This window comes from Eutrigla gurnardus, assembly GCF_963514095.1.
Source record: "Eutrigla gurnardus genome assembly, chromosome: 23".
In the NCBI taxonomy this organism is placed as follows: Eukaryota; Metazoa; Chordata; class Actinopteri; order Perciformes; family Triglidae; genus Eutrigla; species Eutrigla gurnardus.
The window spans coordinates 2,139,029-2,157,914 of NC_139934.1; the positions used below are offsets into that span (position 1 = coordinate 2,139,029).

Here is an 18,886-nt window from a genome sequence, read left to right on the forward strand (position 1 = left end):
AGTTTCAGGTCTGCTATTTGCTGTTCATGGCTTTCATTGGCAGTTTTGACTTTTTTCATATCAGTCTTTAGTGACTCAACTTCTGCAAAGGCGAAATCAACTGACTTTTGACTTTAAAAATGAGATTTGACTTGATGTCCGACGCAACCTGAATGCAGCATCCTTGTCACGTGATTTCTTGTAAACGAGGGGCGTGGCTTCAGGGCAGCAGCACTATATGGTTTCTCTCGTTGTAAACCACCACTTCAACATCCGGACACGGTGCGGGACTCAGGGCCGTAACTACCATTGAGGACACCGAGGTCATGTCCTCTGTATTTTTTCTGTGAAAAAAAAAAGGCGATAACTGCCTCCAAATAACTTTACTTTGCATGGACAACAACTTGGTCCTCTGTCCGATCATCACCATGGGTTTCCGTTACAGAGTGGGTTATCTTGTCGTAAATATACCATCTTTGGTCATTGCACTGGTTTGTGGGTAGACTACCTCAGCGGGAAGGGGAAACTGCGGCGTTCACACCGAACGCGATAGACGCGAATACAATCGCGTCAGACGCGTGTATCGCGCCGCTTGATCATTTTGGACTTTTTTAGCGTCATTCGCTTCATTCGCTTCATTCGCTTCATTCGAGCATGACGCTCATTTTTGAGGGGAGCCGGCGGGTCACGTCGGCGGACCCTCCTCCTCCGCCTCGGGGTACCCGATGCCAGAGTCCGTGAGCCTCCTCCGGGAGCCACGTCCCTCGCACCTCTCCCCAGAGTCGGGGCCACATTCGACCTCAGATCAGACGAGACAACTCGCTGAATTTAAGCATATTATTAAGCGGAGGAAAATAAACTATCTAGGATTCCCTCAGTAGCGGCGAGCGAAGAGGGAAGAGCCCAGCGCCAAATCCCCGTCCGACGGGCGGGCGGACGTGGGAAATGTGGCGTACGGAAGACCGATTGCCCGGTGTCGCGCGGGGGCCTGAGTCCTTCTGATCGAGGCTCAGCCCTGACGGTGTGAGGCCGGTACGGCCCCCGTCGCGCCGGGGTCCGGTCTTCCCGAGTCGGGTTTGGTAATGCAGCCCGTCCATCTCAGCTCATCTGTCTGTCGGCTTGAACTCGTCGCTGATTGGATGTCGCGGCGCGATGCCGCCTGAAAAGTTCGATATTTTCAACTTTATTCGCGCCGCGTCAGACGCGCCATTCGCGCCGCGTCAGACGCGCCATTCGCTTCATTCGCGTCAGACGCGCCATTCGCGCCATTCGCGCCGCGTCTCATCGCGCCAGACGCTCCATTCGCGCCGCCTCCGCCTGAATCGCGTGTCATCGCGCCATTTACATTGGTTTTCAATGTAGAGTCGCCGCTCAATTCGCGTCTATCGCGTTCGGTGTGAACGCCCCATATATATCCACTGTCTCTGCTCCAGCCCAGACAGCGGCATTTGGGAACCATCAGCGGTAAGGATTTGTAGTCCGACTCATTCTCTACTTCCTAAAATAGACATGGAAATTGGTAACTGGAATATACAGGCCAGGTTGCTTGTATTTTAATAAACCACACGATTAAAAACTTTAAAACGTGGTGTCCGTTGATGTAAATATAAAAGCATGCCAACAAGCTCACGTGAGTGATACGAAGCAACAGTTTTTCACATGTAACGATACTATTAATTTAACTGCGACTTCATGCCTAGTAGTGCCATCCAAGTTAGTGATCAACCATCTCAAGTGATAACATAGAGCTCAACAGTGACCGACCACTTTTTTAACGGCTCCGGACGTGAATTAACCATTCATTTACTTCATTGACGTTTCATATAAAGAGGTTTAAGCCTGGAACCACAGTAGGTCAGAAAGTGAAATCATAGCAGCTCTAAACGATTGTAGAGGTCAGTGGTAGCAGTTACTAGCGAACATGAAATGTGCGGGTTTGTTTAACATTTCCATGGTAACAGCGAGCTCCACCAATCACAGACGTCGCTGTTACACTATAGGATTGTGGGTAGTGTAGTACTTCTTCTGGAACTCTAAAACTAGTTTTTATAATGTTAATCCTAACAGAGGCCAGGCCAGTAATACAATGTTACCCAGTGCTGTTAATGTTACTTTATCACCTCAGCTGAGTTGTTGTGTGTTTACTTTCTTCAGACATAATGAAGAGAGCACGTCAAACCCTGCTCTCATTTGGGAAGAAGATAAGGCAAGAAGAGGATGAGAAGGGGAAAAAAGGAAAGACAGGTGAATGAGAAGACCAGGTGTTGCCCCAGGATAGGATTATCAATGTCCCATACACACTGCTGTTAAACAAACCATACTGTCCTCTGATCTAAATTCAATCATAATTATTCAATCTCATTGTAACTTAACTTAACAACATATCTAGTAAGACATATAGTGAAATTGTATGACTTACATTTTGCTTGTCATGTACTGTGTTTGAGTTTGTATTTTTGGTATTTGAGTTATTAAGTGTGTCTTAAAGTTGATATTAAGTAGGTGTATATTATTTTGCTTAATTCCTTCTTAGCAGGAGAGACAAGTGGAGAGGAGTTGAAAAGACAGGGACAGTCAGAGGATGAGAGCGAACAAAGAGACAAGGATGGAGGTAGAAATACTGAAGGCACAGAGACAGGAAACGAAAAAGAGAGAGCAGATCATCAACAGCAGATAGACACAGAAAAGGAGGCTGAGGTAAAGAGCAAAGGAGACAAAGGAGACACACACACACACACACAGTGTCAGTTACAAATACACATTTCCTTATGGACCCACCCTCTTAAACTTTGCTTACGTTCGGACCTCCGCAATTATGACCTCAGTATTTCTAAAATCCTGGGTACGGCCCTGGCGGGACTGAGCCTGTCTGAGCCGGACTCTGGTCTCCCCGTCATGTATCTGTTAGGACCCGGGACGCTGGTCCTCGTCCTGCTGAGCGGCGCCTTGGGTGAAAGTAAGCTTGTGCGCTTTTCGGGAAACCTGCCACCGGAAACGGAATATATTTGTTTTTAGCTGCGACCTCCGAGCATGACCATGAACATGTTACTCTTAACGGTACTTCCGTATTTAATCGCTCGGTAATTCTTGCCCAAGCAGCCTCGTGATTTTTATTGATCACTACAGTATTCCCTTTATTGGTTATGATGGGTTTGTACTCCTCATACAGTTCCATCAATAATTTTTGCGCTGGTCTTTTCTGCCATTTTCTCGATGATTCGACATTCACGGTTCTGGTCTGGCTTCATATCCCGTGAACGTGCGTAACACAAGACAACTTTAAGCTGGCTTGAATAAGCCTCAACAAGGCGCGGCTGAAATGCATTAATGGAACGGGTTTAGCCACAAGTGGAAGTTGGCGTTAGTTCTAACCAGGCTTAACCAGGTAAGCGCCGCTTTAATTAGCGAGTTTGGTGGAATACCCCTCGGCTCTTAGATGATGGTGTTTCCCATCATGCCCCGGGGCTTGCAGTCGGTTGAGAGCAACTGCGGCGCCTGGCTCTAAAAAACTGCGACCGCCTTGATTTCGTGGGATCATCGTTGCCCACATGTTCATGACGTCAGAGCAAGTCGGGATCAAGTCGGACACAAAACTACCCAGCATGCATTGTGCGGCAAACGCCGCCGATCGATTCTGCGCCGGCCTGGCTGATCTCCAACGAGCCTATTGCCTCGCCTGGAACGTATCTAAGAGAAGGGGGCGGGGCCTAAGAGAGGCGGTCCATCAGCCTTTGAATAATTGACCAGAAGTCGTAGAAAAGGTTCATCCAGTTAGAAGTGATTTGTAGGCTATTTGTAGTTTGTGACCACGTTCTCATTTATTTCTATTGGTTCGTAAATATCCATGGAAATCGGAATACTTCGGTAATCCTCGGGAATGTTATACGGCTCTAGTTGTTTAGTATGGTTCTGTAGCATCGGTAGGTCGTGACATTTCTATTTTCTGGTTTGTGTTCAGACGTAACTTTGGTGACGATTGGAAAAGACGTCACTCTAACGTGTAGCGGCCCGCCGAACGGCGTGGTTGAGCTTCTGGTGTGGATCAGACCAGATCTCCCCGAGGATGAGTTCGTCTTCTTCTACCGGGACAACCGCCTCGCAGAAAAGAAGTACCAGAAAACTTACTACGGCCGGGTGATGCTGGAGGATCCAGAGATGAAGGATGGAAACGCCTCGGTGGTTCTGAAGAACGTCACCCTGAACGACACCGGAACGTACCAATGTCTGCTCGGCCTGGAGAACGGCCGGCGCCGAAGGAGGAACGCCCCAGACATCTTCAACACCATCAAGCTGAGGGTCACGAACCCGGGTGAGTCTGAGGGTCACGAACCCGGGTGGGTCTGAGGGTCAGGAACCCGGGTGAGTCTGAGGGTCAGGAACCCGGGTGAGTCTGGGGATCAGGAACCCGGGTGGGTCTGAGGGTCAGTAACCCGGGTGAGTCTGAGGGTCACGAACCCGGGTGGGTCTGAGGGTCACGAACCCGGGTGGGTCTGAAGATCCGGTCCTTCCAGGTCCTTCAGATAGACTTCTGGTATTCAGAGAACACAGAAGAAGTGTATTTAAAGGGATAGTTCGGAATTTTGGACATAAGACCTATTTTCCAAGTGAGCCGGTGTGTTTGAGACGTCTGGATACGTTTTCAAAAAATTTAAAAAATTTAATTCAGTTCTTCTAGTTGCCGAGTTCGCTTATGCTATGGCTAACGCAAGTCAACGGTTCCTAGCTAGACAGGCATTAAAAACAGTCTTGCCCACTCCACAGTGCACCCGAGGCAAATCAATTAAAACACTAGACTGTCGATGTACATATCTGTGTTGATAGAATAATATTTGAAATAAAACTAACCTCGCATCGCATGAATCATCCATTTTTGAGGAACTAGTTTCTCAGCAGCAGCGGAACTTTACTTTGCTCCGTCGGACTCAAAACTCTAAGACGCGCCGCCCGAAATACTGCCCGTAAATAGGCAATAGAACCGGGCAAAACTGTCGGCACTTATACCCCCAAGGCTGTCTGAAAAGCCCTCGGAGCTCACTCAAACACCGGGCAGCCCACGGCCACGTAAAGCCACAATTATGCACCGCGAACCCAGACCACTGCTCCGTCCGGAGAACCGTAAACCCTCGGACGCGTTGCGGGGATTCCCTCCGGTAAATAGGCACATGAACACCGCCGAATAGTCGGCCCTCGTGCCCTCAAAGCTGGGTGAAAAGCCCTTGGACCGCAGACCAACACGGGGCAGCGGGCGGCTCCGCGAATCCACACATGCGGACTCTCGGTCGGACTCAAAACTCTAAGACGCATCGCCCGAAATACTGGCCGTAAATAGCCAATCGAACCGGGACGAATTGTCGGGACTCACGCCCTCAGACCTGGGTGAAAAGCACTTGGACCTCACGCAAACACCGGACAATTACGCACCGCGAACCCAGACCTCTGCTCCGTCCGTAGACCCTCGGACGTGTTGCGGGGGATTCCCTCCTGGCACCACCAGTCTCAGTTTGTTCGGTCCCGGTTCTCAGCTCCAGCTATCTCGGTCTCCACAGACGCTCCTCATCAGAGTCTTCAAAAGTTTCAGTATATTCTCCAAAAGTGGCCATTTCTGTGAGATTGAAGAAACTAGCACTGCAGGCTACTCTGCGTCTGTAGCAATGACAGCAGGTAAACAAACTATCATAGAACCGGTAACTTATAAGCGCTAGGTGATATCACTCCGCCGCTGCCATGGCCTACTAGGAAGTATGACACGCTGCTGCTGCTGCTGAGACATAAATCCTTAAAAATGCAAGGTTGGTTTTATTTCAAACATTCTATCAACACATATGTACATCGATAGTCTGCCGTTACAATGGATTTGCCCCGGGTGCACTGTGGAGTGGGCAAGACTGTTTTTAATGCCTGTCTAGCTAGGAACCATTGACTTGCGTTAGCCATAGCATAAGCGACCTCGGCAACTAGAAGAACTGAATTAAATTTTTTGAAAACGTCTCCAGACGTCTCAAACACACCGGCTCACTTGGAAAATAGGTCTTATGTCCAAAATTCCGAACTATCCCTTTAAGATCATTCAGTACTTTACCATGTCTAGTAGGAATATTTATTTTGCGTTCCTCAAGACCACGATGTCGTATTAGGACCATTGGTTAAAAACAAAACAAACGGAGCAGAGAGAGGTCGGCAACATTATGAGACTTTTACGAGAAAAAGTATTAAATGTACGAGTTTATAAAGTCCTATCTTTAAAGAGGACATAACTCGCTGTGCATGATGTCTGTGTGTGTTTATATTCTATATTGCTGTTTAAATAAAATTGACTCTATTTCCGTAAATATTTGGTCAACTATTGAATATGACCGGTTCCATATGGGGTGTGTTGGTTTGACGATGATGATGATGTCATGCCTGTCTCCTCCGTAGGTCACACAGGGCCAAACGCCGGGAAAGAAGGAAGCGAGGATGTAGGAGACAAGGATGGAGGGAGAAGTCACATGATTCTCACTCTGTCCATCATTGGTGCGGTGGTGGCGGCGGTGGCGATGGTGGCGGTGATTGGCTTTAAGTATCGGCGCAGCCGAGGCTTAGGGGTAAAGCATGACAGTGCTGGATAAGAGTCTGCTGAGATGTAATAAATCTACCAGCGATAACACTTGGTGCGAAGCCAAAGAGAAGAACATCTCCCCGTGACATGGGAGAACGGATAACTGGCAGGACCCAGCACCCCGATATCTGTGATCTGACCGGCTGGCCTGCGTTACCATCTCCATCCAGGCACAGCGCCTCCTCAACCCCACTGCCTCGTAGGACCACATAAACAACAACACTAATAAGGCGAAAACCCTATTTGCAACTGTTGACAGACTGACCAACCCCCCAACACAAATACCAGCTAAACTCCATTCCACGCAGAAATATATATATTTATATATTTATATATTTATATTTGCCCTTTAAGGATACAACAGGCTTCCTGTGGATATTTGCCTATGTTTGTCCATAAATGATCATTAATTTGCCAATTACGACATTTAACATAAATGTCTCAACAGGATCAAATCAATGTATTTTTATTTAAATGTTCCTGACGGCAGTGAAAATGTTTGAAAAGCTAAACAGCAACTTATTTTAACAACAGGATGATGGAAACGTTCCGGTGATCCCCATCCTGCCGGCTGAATACTGACTACAGACATTTGTGTAAAAGTTAGAATGACTGGACAAAACTTTTTTCACAACTCTCAGGGAAAGGTCTGTGAAAATGTTGGTTTTTTTTTTAAAAAGTCTAAAAGCCAAAGAAATGTGTTGAAACAGAATGTTTCACTCATTAAAAGCATGTGGTTGACATAGGAACATCATAAAGTCCTGTTACGCTTCTTTTAAATGGTTAAAGCGAGTTGAGCAGCAGTTAAAGTCGGTTCCATTCAGACCCCCTGCTGGACAGAATGGGCAACACGAGATGTATACTTTATTTATTTGTTTTCCATTCCATTAACTTTGTACAGTTAGGGACTATATTCAGTAATTATCATTTGACAAGGCATCTGTGTGTTTAGTGTAATTAACAGTCACAAGGCTTCATCTAGTTTGTCTAGTTTTGGGCTCCAAAGGAATGATTTTAAGAAGTGTATGTATATAATTCTATTGGAATGTACTTATTGGGACTCTCCCATATATACATTGAGTTTCTGAATGATGAGGAATTAGAATATGAACAACTAGAATGTTTCTTCAATCAAAGTCGTTTTACTGTCTGCGTTCCAAACGCTTGTTTTTATGTCGCAGAGCACCTTAATCACTGTATAAGCTTTAATAAAACATAAACGTTTAACTCTGGACATGTTTACTCTTGTTTCATGTTGATACAGGAAGTTCAACCGGTTTCCCCTTTACATGTCACGAAGTGTTGACATGTTGAGATGGAGGTTTGGTTTCTCAAACCACAGATATGAATAGTTGTTATGGTATTACGCCCCTCCCCTTCCCCTTTGAGCCTTTCTGTCTTCTTGTTAAACATTTACAGAAGCCTACGGAAGCACATTGCATTCACTGGATGAAAAAAAAATTAGACGCCTTATCTCGTAATTACGAGAAAAGATCTCGTAATTGGGTGATTCTCACGAAATTGCATTTTGACATGTCTGTAAGGATTTGATAGACTAAACTACTAAAAAAATCATACTTTTGCATTGTATATCAAACTATGGTATGTACTAATTGTAGGACTACTGTTGTCTTTGCATTTGATGGATTACTCTACATTTTATGACAACATTTCAACCTTGAAGTTCATTACCGTAATGTGTCCGGGCTTTTATTTTTTATCTTAAACCCAAAATTATCACAATAAATCCCCATAATTTAATATACGTATAAATACAAAAAATGGTTGGAGTTATACCCTTTAACTAGCAGTGTTACGATTTTGGGCCAACTATTTGTGAATAATTATTTTCTGGGCCAAATACATGTGTCCGGGGCATGAACAGTTCATTTCCGTAACAAAGATATTTGGCTCGATTAAAATCCCTGTGTACCAACAAATAAAGGTTTTTGTCCCATGATGCCTTGTGTGGAAGAGAAGTTGCAAAATGGCTACCAGGTAAGATCATCTTTCAAGTTCTTCCAGTAGATATGTTAAAAATTGTAATTATATACACCCCTTGGCACACTACTACTGTTCATTACCATAACAGGGTATATTTAAAATAGTTTTGTAGGTAATTATTTTATATTCTGTGGAAAAGTAACTTTTATAGAGCCAAACTGTTAGTGAAAATATTTCTGCCCAGTCATGCTAGCTATGCTAATTATTGCTAGCTACATGGAACTGCCAGTCACTACCGTAATGCTCTGCATTCATTACCGTAACATATGCAAGGCTGTTACGGTAATGAAATGAAGTGTTACGGTAATTTATTATATATGTATAATCAGGGCTACAAATGTTGTGGTTCGTTTTCTAGGGGTTATACTGTACTGTAGCAGCATTCCTTCTCATATCTACTAACTACCTAGCTAGCTGTAGCCATTTTAGCTTTTTTTTTTTTTTTTCATTTATTTTCAGCATTAATTAACACAGTTTATATATTAATGCTTAATAATGTATATAATGTTCTATAATGTTGTATAACCTTTGTAATTAAGATCAGGAGATGTGGCGAAACAAAGAGCAGCCAGAGAGACCTTGTAGAAGAATACAGAAGGAAGGAAAGAGAGAGGTTAGAACTGTGTGTGTGTGTGTGTGTGTGTGTGTGTGTGTGTGTGTGTGTGTGTGTGTGTGTGTGGCACGTGGCTCTCTTATCCAATCACTTTCCAGATAAATCAGTGAGGGTAGGATTAGGATTCAGGGGTTGAGTTTTAGGGGTTGATTTGAGATTTGGGAGAAGAAAACACATAAAGTTGCAATTCAATTTTTAAAAATGTGTTATTGAAATGAAGAATTAATTGATATTCTGTAATACATGCAGGTATAAGAAGAGAAAAGAGAAGGGACTTTTAAAGTCTATCGGAGAGCTAACTGCTAAACAGCAAAAAAAAACAAAGAGCAAAGTGGAATTTTCAAGTTTCAGACGGTATGAATATGACTTGAAATCCGTTCATGTTGTGTTGCCTGTACGTACAATCTGTTGTAAGTAATGTTTATGCAGACTTTTCTTTTTCTCTCTCTCTTTCTTTAGAAGAAACGAGAAGCCCGTCCATTTCCAAACCTGGGCATGTGCAGGAAAAGGGAGGGACAGGTAAACCTATTTCCTCTTTGTACTGTCCAACCATGGTCTTTATCCTCAGTACTAGCATTGCTCAAGTAATTTTGACCTTCATCATGTCATACTCCAATAATCTTTCCTCTTGCTGCATTTCTTCTCATGAAGGGTCCTCCAAAGGAAAGGATGGGAAAGGAAAGGGAAAGGAAAGAAAAGGAGAGGGCTCTCGGTCTGCTCAAGACGGTAAGAACACGCAGGGGCTGACAATATAAATGGCCCCAGTGGCCCGGATGTACTTTTAAAACCCTCAGGGCCACCAGAACGCTCCAACCGGGCCAGTAAAAAATAATGCCTTGAAAAAAGATAACAAGTAAAAAATTTAATAAAGCTAATATCACATGAAGGCCTCCTAAATGGACAGAGGAGTCAGGTACTTAACTAACTTAACTTAAAAAAGGGGAGATTGGTAAAATTACTGTTACTAAGCGAAAGAACTCAAGTAGAAGTTGTAGTAGACAAAATAACTAGATGAATTCAAAGTACAAGAGGATAAACAAAAATGACGACTCCAGTAGTGAGTAATTTAAAGAGGAACTATGCAGGATTTGTAGCTTAACTATCCTAACTTTTACCGTAATTAAAAAGAATGGAGGCTCTCTGCCTTCCACCTAACGTCTCTTGGCTGAAAACCAACCTCGTAAGATCACAACCTCCGACCCGGTGTCCCAGCTCTTGTCTCTGCGGCACCGCCACACAAACGTAACGCGCCCCGTCACCCGTAATCTCTTGTTTATGACAGATAAGACTACGCAAATATAAACATGGTAACATGGTAGATGATAAATAACGTTATCCATCGCTCCATGGATTAACTTTTCACCGGCTTCTTTGAAAACAAATGCACATGGCCAGGATGAGGGTTAGCATAACAGCGGAAAAGCGACCTGACTTGCATAGTTCCTCTTTAATTGAATAGCAGCATGTGGTTATGGCTGGCATCTTTACCACAGAGATCCTCATGTATTTATGACCAGGTGGTGATCATGTCACATTCTCTCCAGAAAAGAAAAACTGCTTCACATTCATTAGGGCAGATATTTGCTCTCTTTTGACCAGCTATATATAAAATAGACATTTTTTGACTGGTTGTTATTCTATGCTATTTATAACCATGTGGCTATACTTAACGTTTCTGGCTATTTCATCAAACTGCTGCCATTAATGCAACATCATTTGCATGTCTCACTTAGCAGTACTCGATTTTCACATCAGTGATGAAGTACAGTCACTTTTTAGTTGTTAACTTAACTGAATTGACCAAGAAAAAGTCTTTGGTCATTGGTTTTATTGTTTAACTGTATATTTAACGCATGATAGACTCGTTCTCATTTTGGCTACTGTCACCTTTTTTTTATGTCAACCAGGGTAGTAGAAGTGAAAGAAGAGGGTTTTAGTTTTGTATGTTGCCACTTATTTCACTACTACAGAGTATGAAGGTCTGATAAATAATGCGGATGCCATGTGTGATTTCTGTTATAGAGCTCCCAAAAGGCTCCCGTCGCAGGCCTTGGAGTAAAGCGGAGAAAGAAGCTGTATGGAGGCAGCTGGGAAAGTATATCACCCTCCAAAGAGTTCCTGGGAAAGAGGAGTGCATGAAAGCATTGGATGCTGAACAGGCACTAAGAAACCGTTCATGGACAGATGTTAAAAACCAGGGGCCGTATTCACAAAGCATTTTATCTTACCGCTAGGAGTGCTCCTAACTCGCGCTAAAACATTTTACGTAGGAGTTTTTTCTTAAAAGTTATTCACAAAGCCGCTGAGACCTACTCTTACTAAGGATAAATCACTAAGAGTGAACTAAGAGTGACGCGCCGTTGCTATGGATTACGTCGATTCTCGTGCACGAGTTTAGAAGTGTTCAGTGCGGTGATTGGTTGTTCAGACGAGCCCACTAAATCACCGAAAAACAAGGAAATAGAGGCTAGAAATGAATTCCTATCAAGTAGTTATGGACAGTGCCGTTAGCAGAATACACGCATGATGACAAGTTTGTGCAGACCATGATAATGACGTTGTAGCCTGCACGTTCAAGAGAGAGAGAAAGCGAACAATAAAAATACGTAAAATGCATTAAATCAAGGAGGCAATTAAAAGCACCCTGCAAAGTATTATTCAATTACCATATTTCAGCACTTAAACACTTAAAATAACAGCCCATACCGCCGTTCAAGTCCCCCTATCATGATGGATGATGAAAAAGTGAAACGCAAGCGAAAGGCCAATTGGTCCCATGATCAATTGCTACTACTTGCCCAGTTTGTGCTGGAGCGGAGGGGGGTAATAAAGGGTAGATTCGGGGCTGGAGTGACCAGTAAGAAGAAGCTGGAGGCATGGGAAGAAATTTGCGTGAAGATAAATGCTTCCTTCCCTGCTGTGCGTCGCTCTACCGACGATTGCGAAAAACGTTGGTATGCCCTGCAATCACAGTGTAGGGTGGAGATTGCCGACTATAAAAGAGCTGTCGCGGCTACAGGTAAGTCCATTATTAACATTGCTTGCATCCTTTTGGGAAATGCATTTGCATGTCTTAAATTTACAATTAACAAAGGCTACAGTGATATGAAACGTGAATAAAACTGAAATTTAATTTGTTGGAGGAGGATCTGCACCAAAGCCGTTGTCCCCGGTCACGTCGGTGGTGTACGCCGTCCTAGGCTCGGACATAAGCATAACTGGCCTTGAGGGTGCAGCTGATCCTGCAGCCGAGTTGCTAAAGGAGATTGAGGGGTATGCATGCAATGATTGCAATAGGCTACATGAAAAACCTTTCTGTTTAATATTTACAGAAGAATTACAATGTGCAACTGGTCAACCCACTTCCCAAAAATGTGTTACAAATTATATATATATATTCCCCACAGGAGAAATGAAGATCAAAGTCCAGCTGCAGCTGCAGCATCACATCACACAGCTCTTCCTCTTCTCCCCCTCCTAGCTCTTCCTCTTCCAGCTGCACCTCCTCTCACAGCTCTTCCTCTTCCAGCTGCACCTCCTCTCACAGCTCTTCCTCTCCCTGCTCTTCCTCTTCCTCCTCTCCCTCTTGGTGCACCCACTGCCTCTCCTCTCCCTCCTGCTGCTGGTGCCAGTTCACTGTTGGAGAAGAAATTGAGGATGGAAATGAGGGTTTTAAAAAGGCAAAGAAAGGTCCTCAAAGCAAAAGAGTGGCTAATACAAATGAAGACAGAATATTACAGTCTTAAGATAGAAAAATTGAAAGAATAAATGTTATGAACTACACAAATGTGTGTTGACTGATTTTTGCCAAGGTGTTTACCTAAAATGTGTATTTACAAAGTGATCCCTAAATGCCAGTCCACTCGGTTCCACACGGCCAAATTCATCGTCATGTTGATCGCCATCATCATCATCATCGTGGTCATCGTCCTCTTCATCGTCATCATCGTCCGGCTGTGGAATGTTCCTCCGCTTGCAGAGGTTGTGCAGAATGGCACAGACAGTGATGACTGCGCTTGCCCTGTCTGGGGTGAGGCGTATTTCGCCGTGGAGGACATGAAACCGACGTTTCATCTGCCCAATTCCTCTCTCCACAACATTTCGTGTATGTTTGTGCGCTCTAACATATATGGAGGAAAACAGTAAACAATAATAAATATGGATTCAACAAATAAAAGGCGTCAAAGAGCTATAGGACTAAGCGTAATCTGCGTAATCACTTACATGTTATACTTTAACTGTGCTCCCGGTTGTGGATTGAGGTAGGGTGTCAAGAGCCATGTCTTGCAGGGATAGCCACTGTCACCCAGCAAGTGACAGCCAACAGGGACATGGTGCCTCTCAAAAAGCTGCCTCAGACCACTCTCCATTAAAATGCGTGAATCATGGGTAGCTCCAGGCCACTTTGCAACAACATCCAGTATGTTACAATTTGCATCAAAAACAACCTGCGTGTTGATGGAATGCACTTTCTTCCTGTTGACGAACACGTCCTCACCATTTGATGGCGCGATTATTTTTATGTGCGTCCCGTCTATAACACCGACCACACCGGGCATACCTGCAATTGCCATGAAGTTGGCTTTAATCCTGTGTAATTGTTGAATGCCCAAAGGAAACCGGATAAACTGTTGGATGATATGTGGTCTAGAGAGCGCGTTGATAGTTTGATTTATGGCACGGCTGACTGATGGTTGCGATAGTCCTAAATCGTCGGCATTGCAAAGTTGCATTTTCCCAGTTGATAAATAGCGTAGTGTTGCGAGACATTTTATTTCGGGACTAATTGGATTATTCCTGTTAGTCGGGGCTGTTATTGCATCCCGCACTAACTCCACAACAAGTTTAATACCCTCACGATTTAGCCTATATCTCTTCATTAACTCACAGTCTTCCATAGTCTCCAAAACATTTCGTCTCGCAGTCATTTTCAATTCCTTGTGAATAGGTCTTAGTGAGTTAGGAGTCCTCTTGAGGACTTTTAAGCTCTCCTAGACTTAGGTGCTACTTTTAGGCCTAAAATCCTTTGTGAATTGCTCTTAGTGAAAAAAGTTAGGAGTCCTAAATTTAAGAGTGACACGCCCATTATTTTTAGGAGTTACTCCTAAATTCGCCGGTTAGGACCTACTTTTAGCCCTAAAATCCTTTGTGAATACGGCCCCTGGTGTACAACACAATCACCTCCCAAAAGAGGAAGTTCTAGCAGTATTCTAGTAGTCTAGTATACATTTGATAATGTGAATGTGTCACTGCACTAAGAAACCGTTCATGGACAGATGTTAAAAACCAGGTGTACAACACAATCACCTCCCAAAAGAGGAAGTTCTAGCAGTATTCTAGTAGTCTAGTATACATTTGATAATGTGAATGTGTCACTGCAGCCGTTCTTTACAGTTGTTTAGCTGTTGTGCATCATAAAACTTTATGTAGTTATTAAAACAAGGTTGTGTGCAGTGTAGAATCCCTGTACTTAAAATAAAGTACTTTCTGTTGAAGTTGAGTCTTGAGTTTCACAATGTCTTGAGACATTTCTCAAGATTATTAAATGGCAGCTTGGGTTCATTCCAGTACACAGACATATGTTTTCAATAAGGCAAGTCAAGGCAGTTTTATTTGTATAGCCCATTTTTACAAACAGTTTGTCTCAAAGGGCTTTCATAACAACATCCTCTGCCCTGTAAATGGGGGGTTTACAAAGAGGACAAGTTGTTAATAATTTAATAAAATATAAATAATGATTAAAAACTAGTCACTATAGTGCCATTTGAAAAACCCTTTATAGTGTAACAAAGGGGGAGAAAACTAAAGAACTAATTAGGTGCCTAAGAAATTTTTAGTTGTCATTACAGATAACCAAATGGACATAATTTAATGTTAATGAAATTAGGAGTGACATGTGGCAGTGACAGTCATTTTTTTTTAAATATAGTACATTAAAACAGATTACCTCTAATTGAAATTAATAAGTGCAGAAGCCCCAAGTTGCAATGCTCTTCAATATGAAGCACAATAAATTAATACACCTTTTATAGTCAAACAATATCGTGAACATAAAAGCTTTGGACTGAACAACACAATTTATGATGTCACCTTCGGGTCATGTTACATAGCTTTATTGGAATTGTTTGATGTACAGAACTTAGAACATTCTTGTTGGTCCATTTAAACCTTGAGTAACAAATCTATTTAATGCTGATGGCTTTGGCTTGGTGAGAAAACTTGGAGCTGTGAGAATCACTTAAAAAAAAACACAAAAAAAAACCAGGCAAATCTGCCCGGCAACAGTCTTCGGTCCTCACAACTCTAGAAGTAAAACATTTTGTGTTTTCTGAAATTTAAGGTCACATTCTGACTCCCCACTCCCACCTAGTGTTAGATTTATTTTTTGCACCATTCTAGCTACAGTGGAAGTGGTGGCCCTCACAAAGTAATCCAAGAACAGGGTCCTCACAACTGCATAAATACACGTGTGTGTGTGTGTGTGTGTGTGTGTGTGTGTGTGTGTGTGTGTGTGTGTGTGTGTGTGTGTGTGTGTGTGTGTGGCACGTGGCTCTCTTATCCAATCACTTTCCAGATAAATCAGTGAGGGTAGGATTAGGATTCAGGGGTTGAGTTTTAGGGGTTGATTTGAGATTTGGGAGAAGAAAACACATAAAGTTGCAATTCAATTTTAAAAAATGTGTTATTGAAATGAAGAATTAATTGATATTCTGTAATACATGCATGTATAAGAAGAGAAAAGAGAAGGGACTTTTAAAGTCTATCGGAGAGCTAACTGCTAAACAGCAAAAAAAAACAAAGAGCAAAGTGGAATGAAAACTCAAAGAGGTTCAAGAAGAAGAAAAAATGCCTCCAGGCAATTCTGAACGACAGCCCTCCATCTGATGTCTCCGGCACAGATGACCAACCCCTACAGCCCAGACCAGTGCTACAGCCCAGGGACGAAAATTACACCCCACAATCCTGTAACAAGGTGTTATTGCTTTTATATCTCAGCACTCACCCACTCAACCAATCGATCACTCACTTGCCCTCTCTCTCTCTCTCTCTCTCTCTCTCTCTCTCTCTCTCTCTCTCTCTCTCTCACTCACTCACTGTCATTCCTGTCTTTTCCACTCACTCACTGACTCACTTTCTGACTCACTCAGTCACTCACACTTTGTCTTACTCAGTCACTCACTGTCTCACTCTCTCTTCCAGGAGGACACTCCATCAACCAGAAGAACTCAGACCTTTAGTGATGCAACACAATCACCCTCTGGTCCAACGACATCAACACCTAAAAGAACAATGTCCGCAAAGAAAAAAATCCAGCTAACTAAAAAACTGAAGATCACACTGACAAAGCTAGAGACGAAAAACAAGGAGCTCGACAACCTGAGAAAAAAAATAAAACGTCTTGAAGCAAAGAATGCTGCAGGGCTGCATCAGACAAAAAGGAAGCTGGCAGACAGAAGGAAGGTTGTACAGAACAGACGCCACGACATGAGAAGGCAGATCTACACATTCCTTCACAGAGATGACATCACGACCGTGATCAATGGAAAAACTGGAGAAATCAGGAGAAATGGTGCAATCTTTAGGAAGAGGTCACTCACTGACACACTAGAGAATCTCCACAAGGTCTTTCTGAGCGAAAATCCCTCTATGAAGATTTCCCGCTCGCAGTTCTGCAAGCATCGATTCAGCTGCAGCTCTTGATTCATTGTTTTTTGTAAAGTCAAGCTTAATTTCTCATTACCGAAGACAATCTAATCATTCAGTACTTCTAATGTAGCCTTACATGATAAACAGTGAAAAAGATTGGACCATATAGCCTAATTTGTGTAGGCTTTCTAGTAGGCTTCTGTGTATGAATGCCATGTGAGGTCATTACCGTAACAAAACTTTTCATTACCGTAACAGCTTTTCATTGCCGTAACACTTGCTGTATATGTAAATATTTGGATGGGAATGAGTGATAACTTCAAATTTTATTTTTGTACAGGAACTATTTGTCAAGTGTTTTCAGATTACTGAATTTACATTTTTTTATTTATTAGTGAAATTTACACTACAGGAAAGATTTAGTGTAAAACATGTAATTTTGTTACGGTAATGAACATAATGTAGTGAGGGAGCGGCGTGGGGCGGAGGAACTCCCCGGAGTGGGGGGCAATCAGGGGCTGATGCAGTTCACCTGGGAGGGGGAGGAGACTGACGGGGGTCAGTGGCAGGGAAGAAAAGAGGCAGAGGAAAGGACGGGGGGAGAGAGAGACGGGAGGACGTGAGTGAGCGCCGTCGGCCTGAGCTTTTTGGGAGCCAGTGGCGCTGTGGCGGGTGGGTGCTGTTCGCAGCTTATAGTGCTGCCGGCAGTGAAGACAGCTGAGTTCGTCGTGTTGATCAGTGCGTAGCAAGAGGGGAGGCCAGAAACCTCCTTTAGGTAGCGAGGGACCAGGGGAGTAGCCGTGCCTTACCTGTGCTCTCATGCAGCGGCCATATCCGTGACGCCGACCACGCTGAACGACTCCACGCCTGCCAGCTGAGCGGCCTGTTCTCCGGTGCACAGCCCAGTTCCATTGCCTAGACCCAGAGGCGGTCCTGGCTGGATTTACGCACTGGGCGAACCATCCCTTGCAACGCCCCCCCCCCCCCCCCCCCCACCTCGTCGCCAAAAAAAAAAAAAAAACGTACCCTTTGGGGGTAAAAAGTTTGGGGGTAAGTTTTTTTTTGTTGTTTTTTTTTTTACATTTTTCACATAACCCAATTAATTACATGTAGGTATATGGGTCTATGTTAATTTTAGGAATGAAATACAATTTATTTGGCAGCAGTTTGTGTTGTGTGGTGGCCTAGGATCAGTCTATCCCCCGCCCCCCTCCCTCTTGCCTCTTCTGACACACACACATAACCTGTATGACTCTGACTCTCAGCAGGAAGTTGACGTGAGGGCGCCCAAGCGCCCACTCCACCAACTTTGACATGGAAATGAGCGGCGGTAGTATAGAGATATGGCGACAGTTTTTTATTTTATTTTATTTATTTATTTATTTTTGGAGGGCGCTCGCTCGTGCGCCCTCACATAGATTGCGCCCTGGGCGGTCGCCCACATTGCCCATAGCAAAAACCGGCCCTGCCTAGACCCCACGGGGGGGTCTCGTCACCAGACCGGGACAGGATAAGTCCTTTATTTTAATGATCTCCATATAAACTTACTTGTAGTCTTGTCAGTTAATGTCCGAGTGTTATATGATTTCCTTTTTAAAAGGTTTTTAATGAACTGACGTCAGTGTGCCAGTGGCCTCGTTAAGGGCAGCCCATTACTCTTGTAGCACTCTACCTCCCCCTAGTGTTAAGAGTGGGGTTTGACCCGTTATGTTGTAATGGTCTCCAAGGAGCCAGTGTGCTTTTGAGCTCCCCTGGTGTGTAGTGTGATACCTGTTCTGGTTGCTGTGCAGTGATTTGTGTGCAGTGTCCCCTTTTTGGGTGTGTTCTCTTGTGTGCAGTGTTGGTGTCCCGGATGGTGGAGTACCTGCCTGACCTGCTGGAGCTGCCCTCATTGGTCTGCTGGGTGCAGACGTCCCTAACCTAAAAATTAATTGGAAATAAAGATTGTCTATTCTTATACATATCTGTCTGTGTCGGGTGCTCTCTGACCTCTAATACCGGACCAGACCGGGTTAACAAAGGTGGTGGCAGCTTGACGCTACTCT

At 43.8% G+C, this 18,886-nt stretch overlaps 1 protein-coding gene and 1 long non-coding RNA gene across 2 annotated transcripts; both read left to right on the top strand.

The window, feature by feature from the left end:
• Window positions 1-2,835: 2,835 nt before the first annotated feature.
• Window positions 2,836-7,809, top strand: LOC311008853 (V-set domain-containing T-cell activation inhibitor 1-like). Its single transcript, XM_084002777.1, has 3 exons — window positions 2,836-2,935; window positions 3,938-4,288; window positions 6,397-7,809. Exons 1-3 carry the CDS (start codon window positions 2,875-2,877, stop codon window positions 6,585-6,587), a joined length of 603 nt encoding a protein of 200 aa, XP_083858903.1. The 5' UTR covers window positions 2,836-2,874; the 3' UTR covers window positions 6,588-7,809.
• Window positions 7,810-9,652: 1,843 nt separating this feature from the next.
• LOC311009225 lies at window positions 9,653-12,948 on the top strand. The gene is made up of 4 exons (XR_014596626.1): window positions 9,653-9,713; window positions 9,846-9,920; window positions 11,217-12,467; window positions 12,602-12,948. It is a non-coding gene; the product is annotated as an uncharacterized lncRNA (long non-coding RNA).
• Window positions 12,949-18,886: the final 5,938 nt, after the last annotated feature.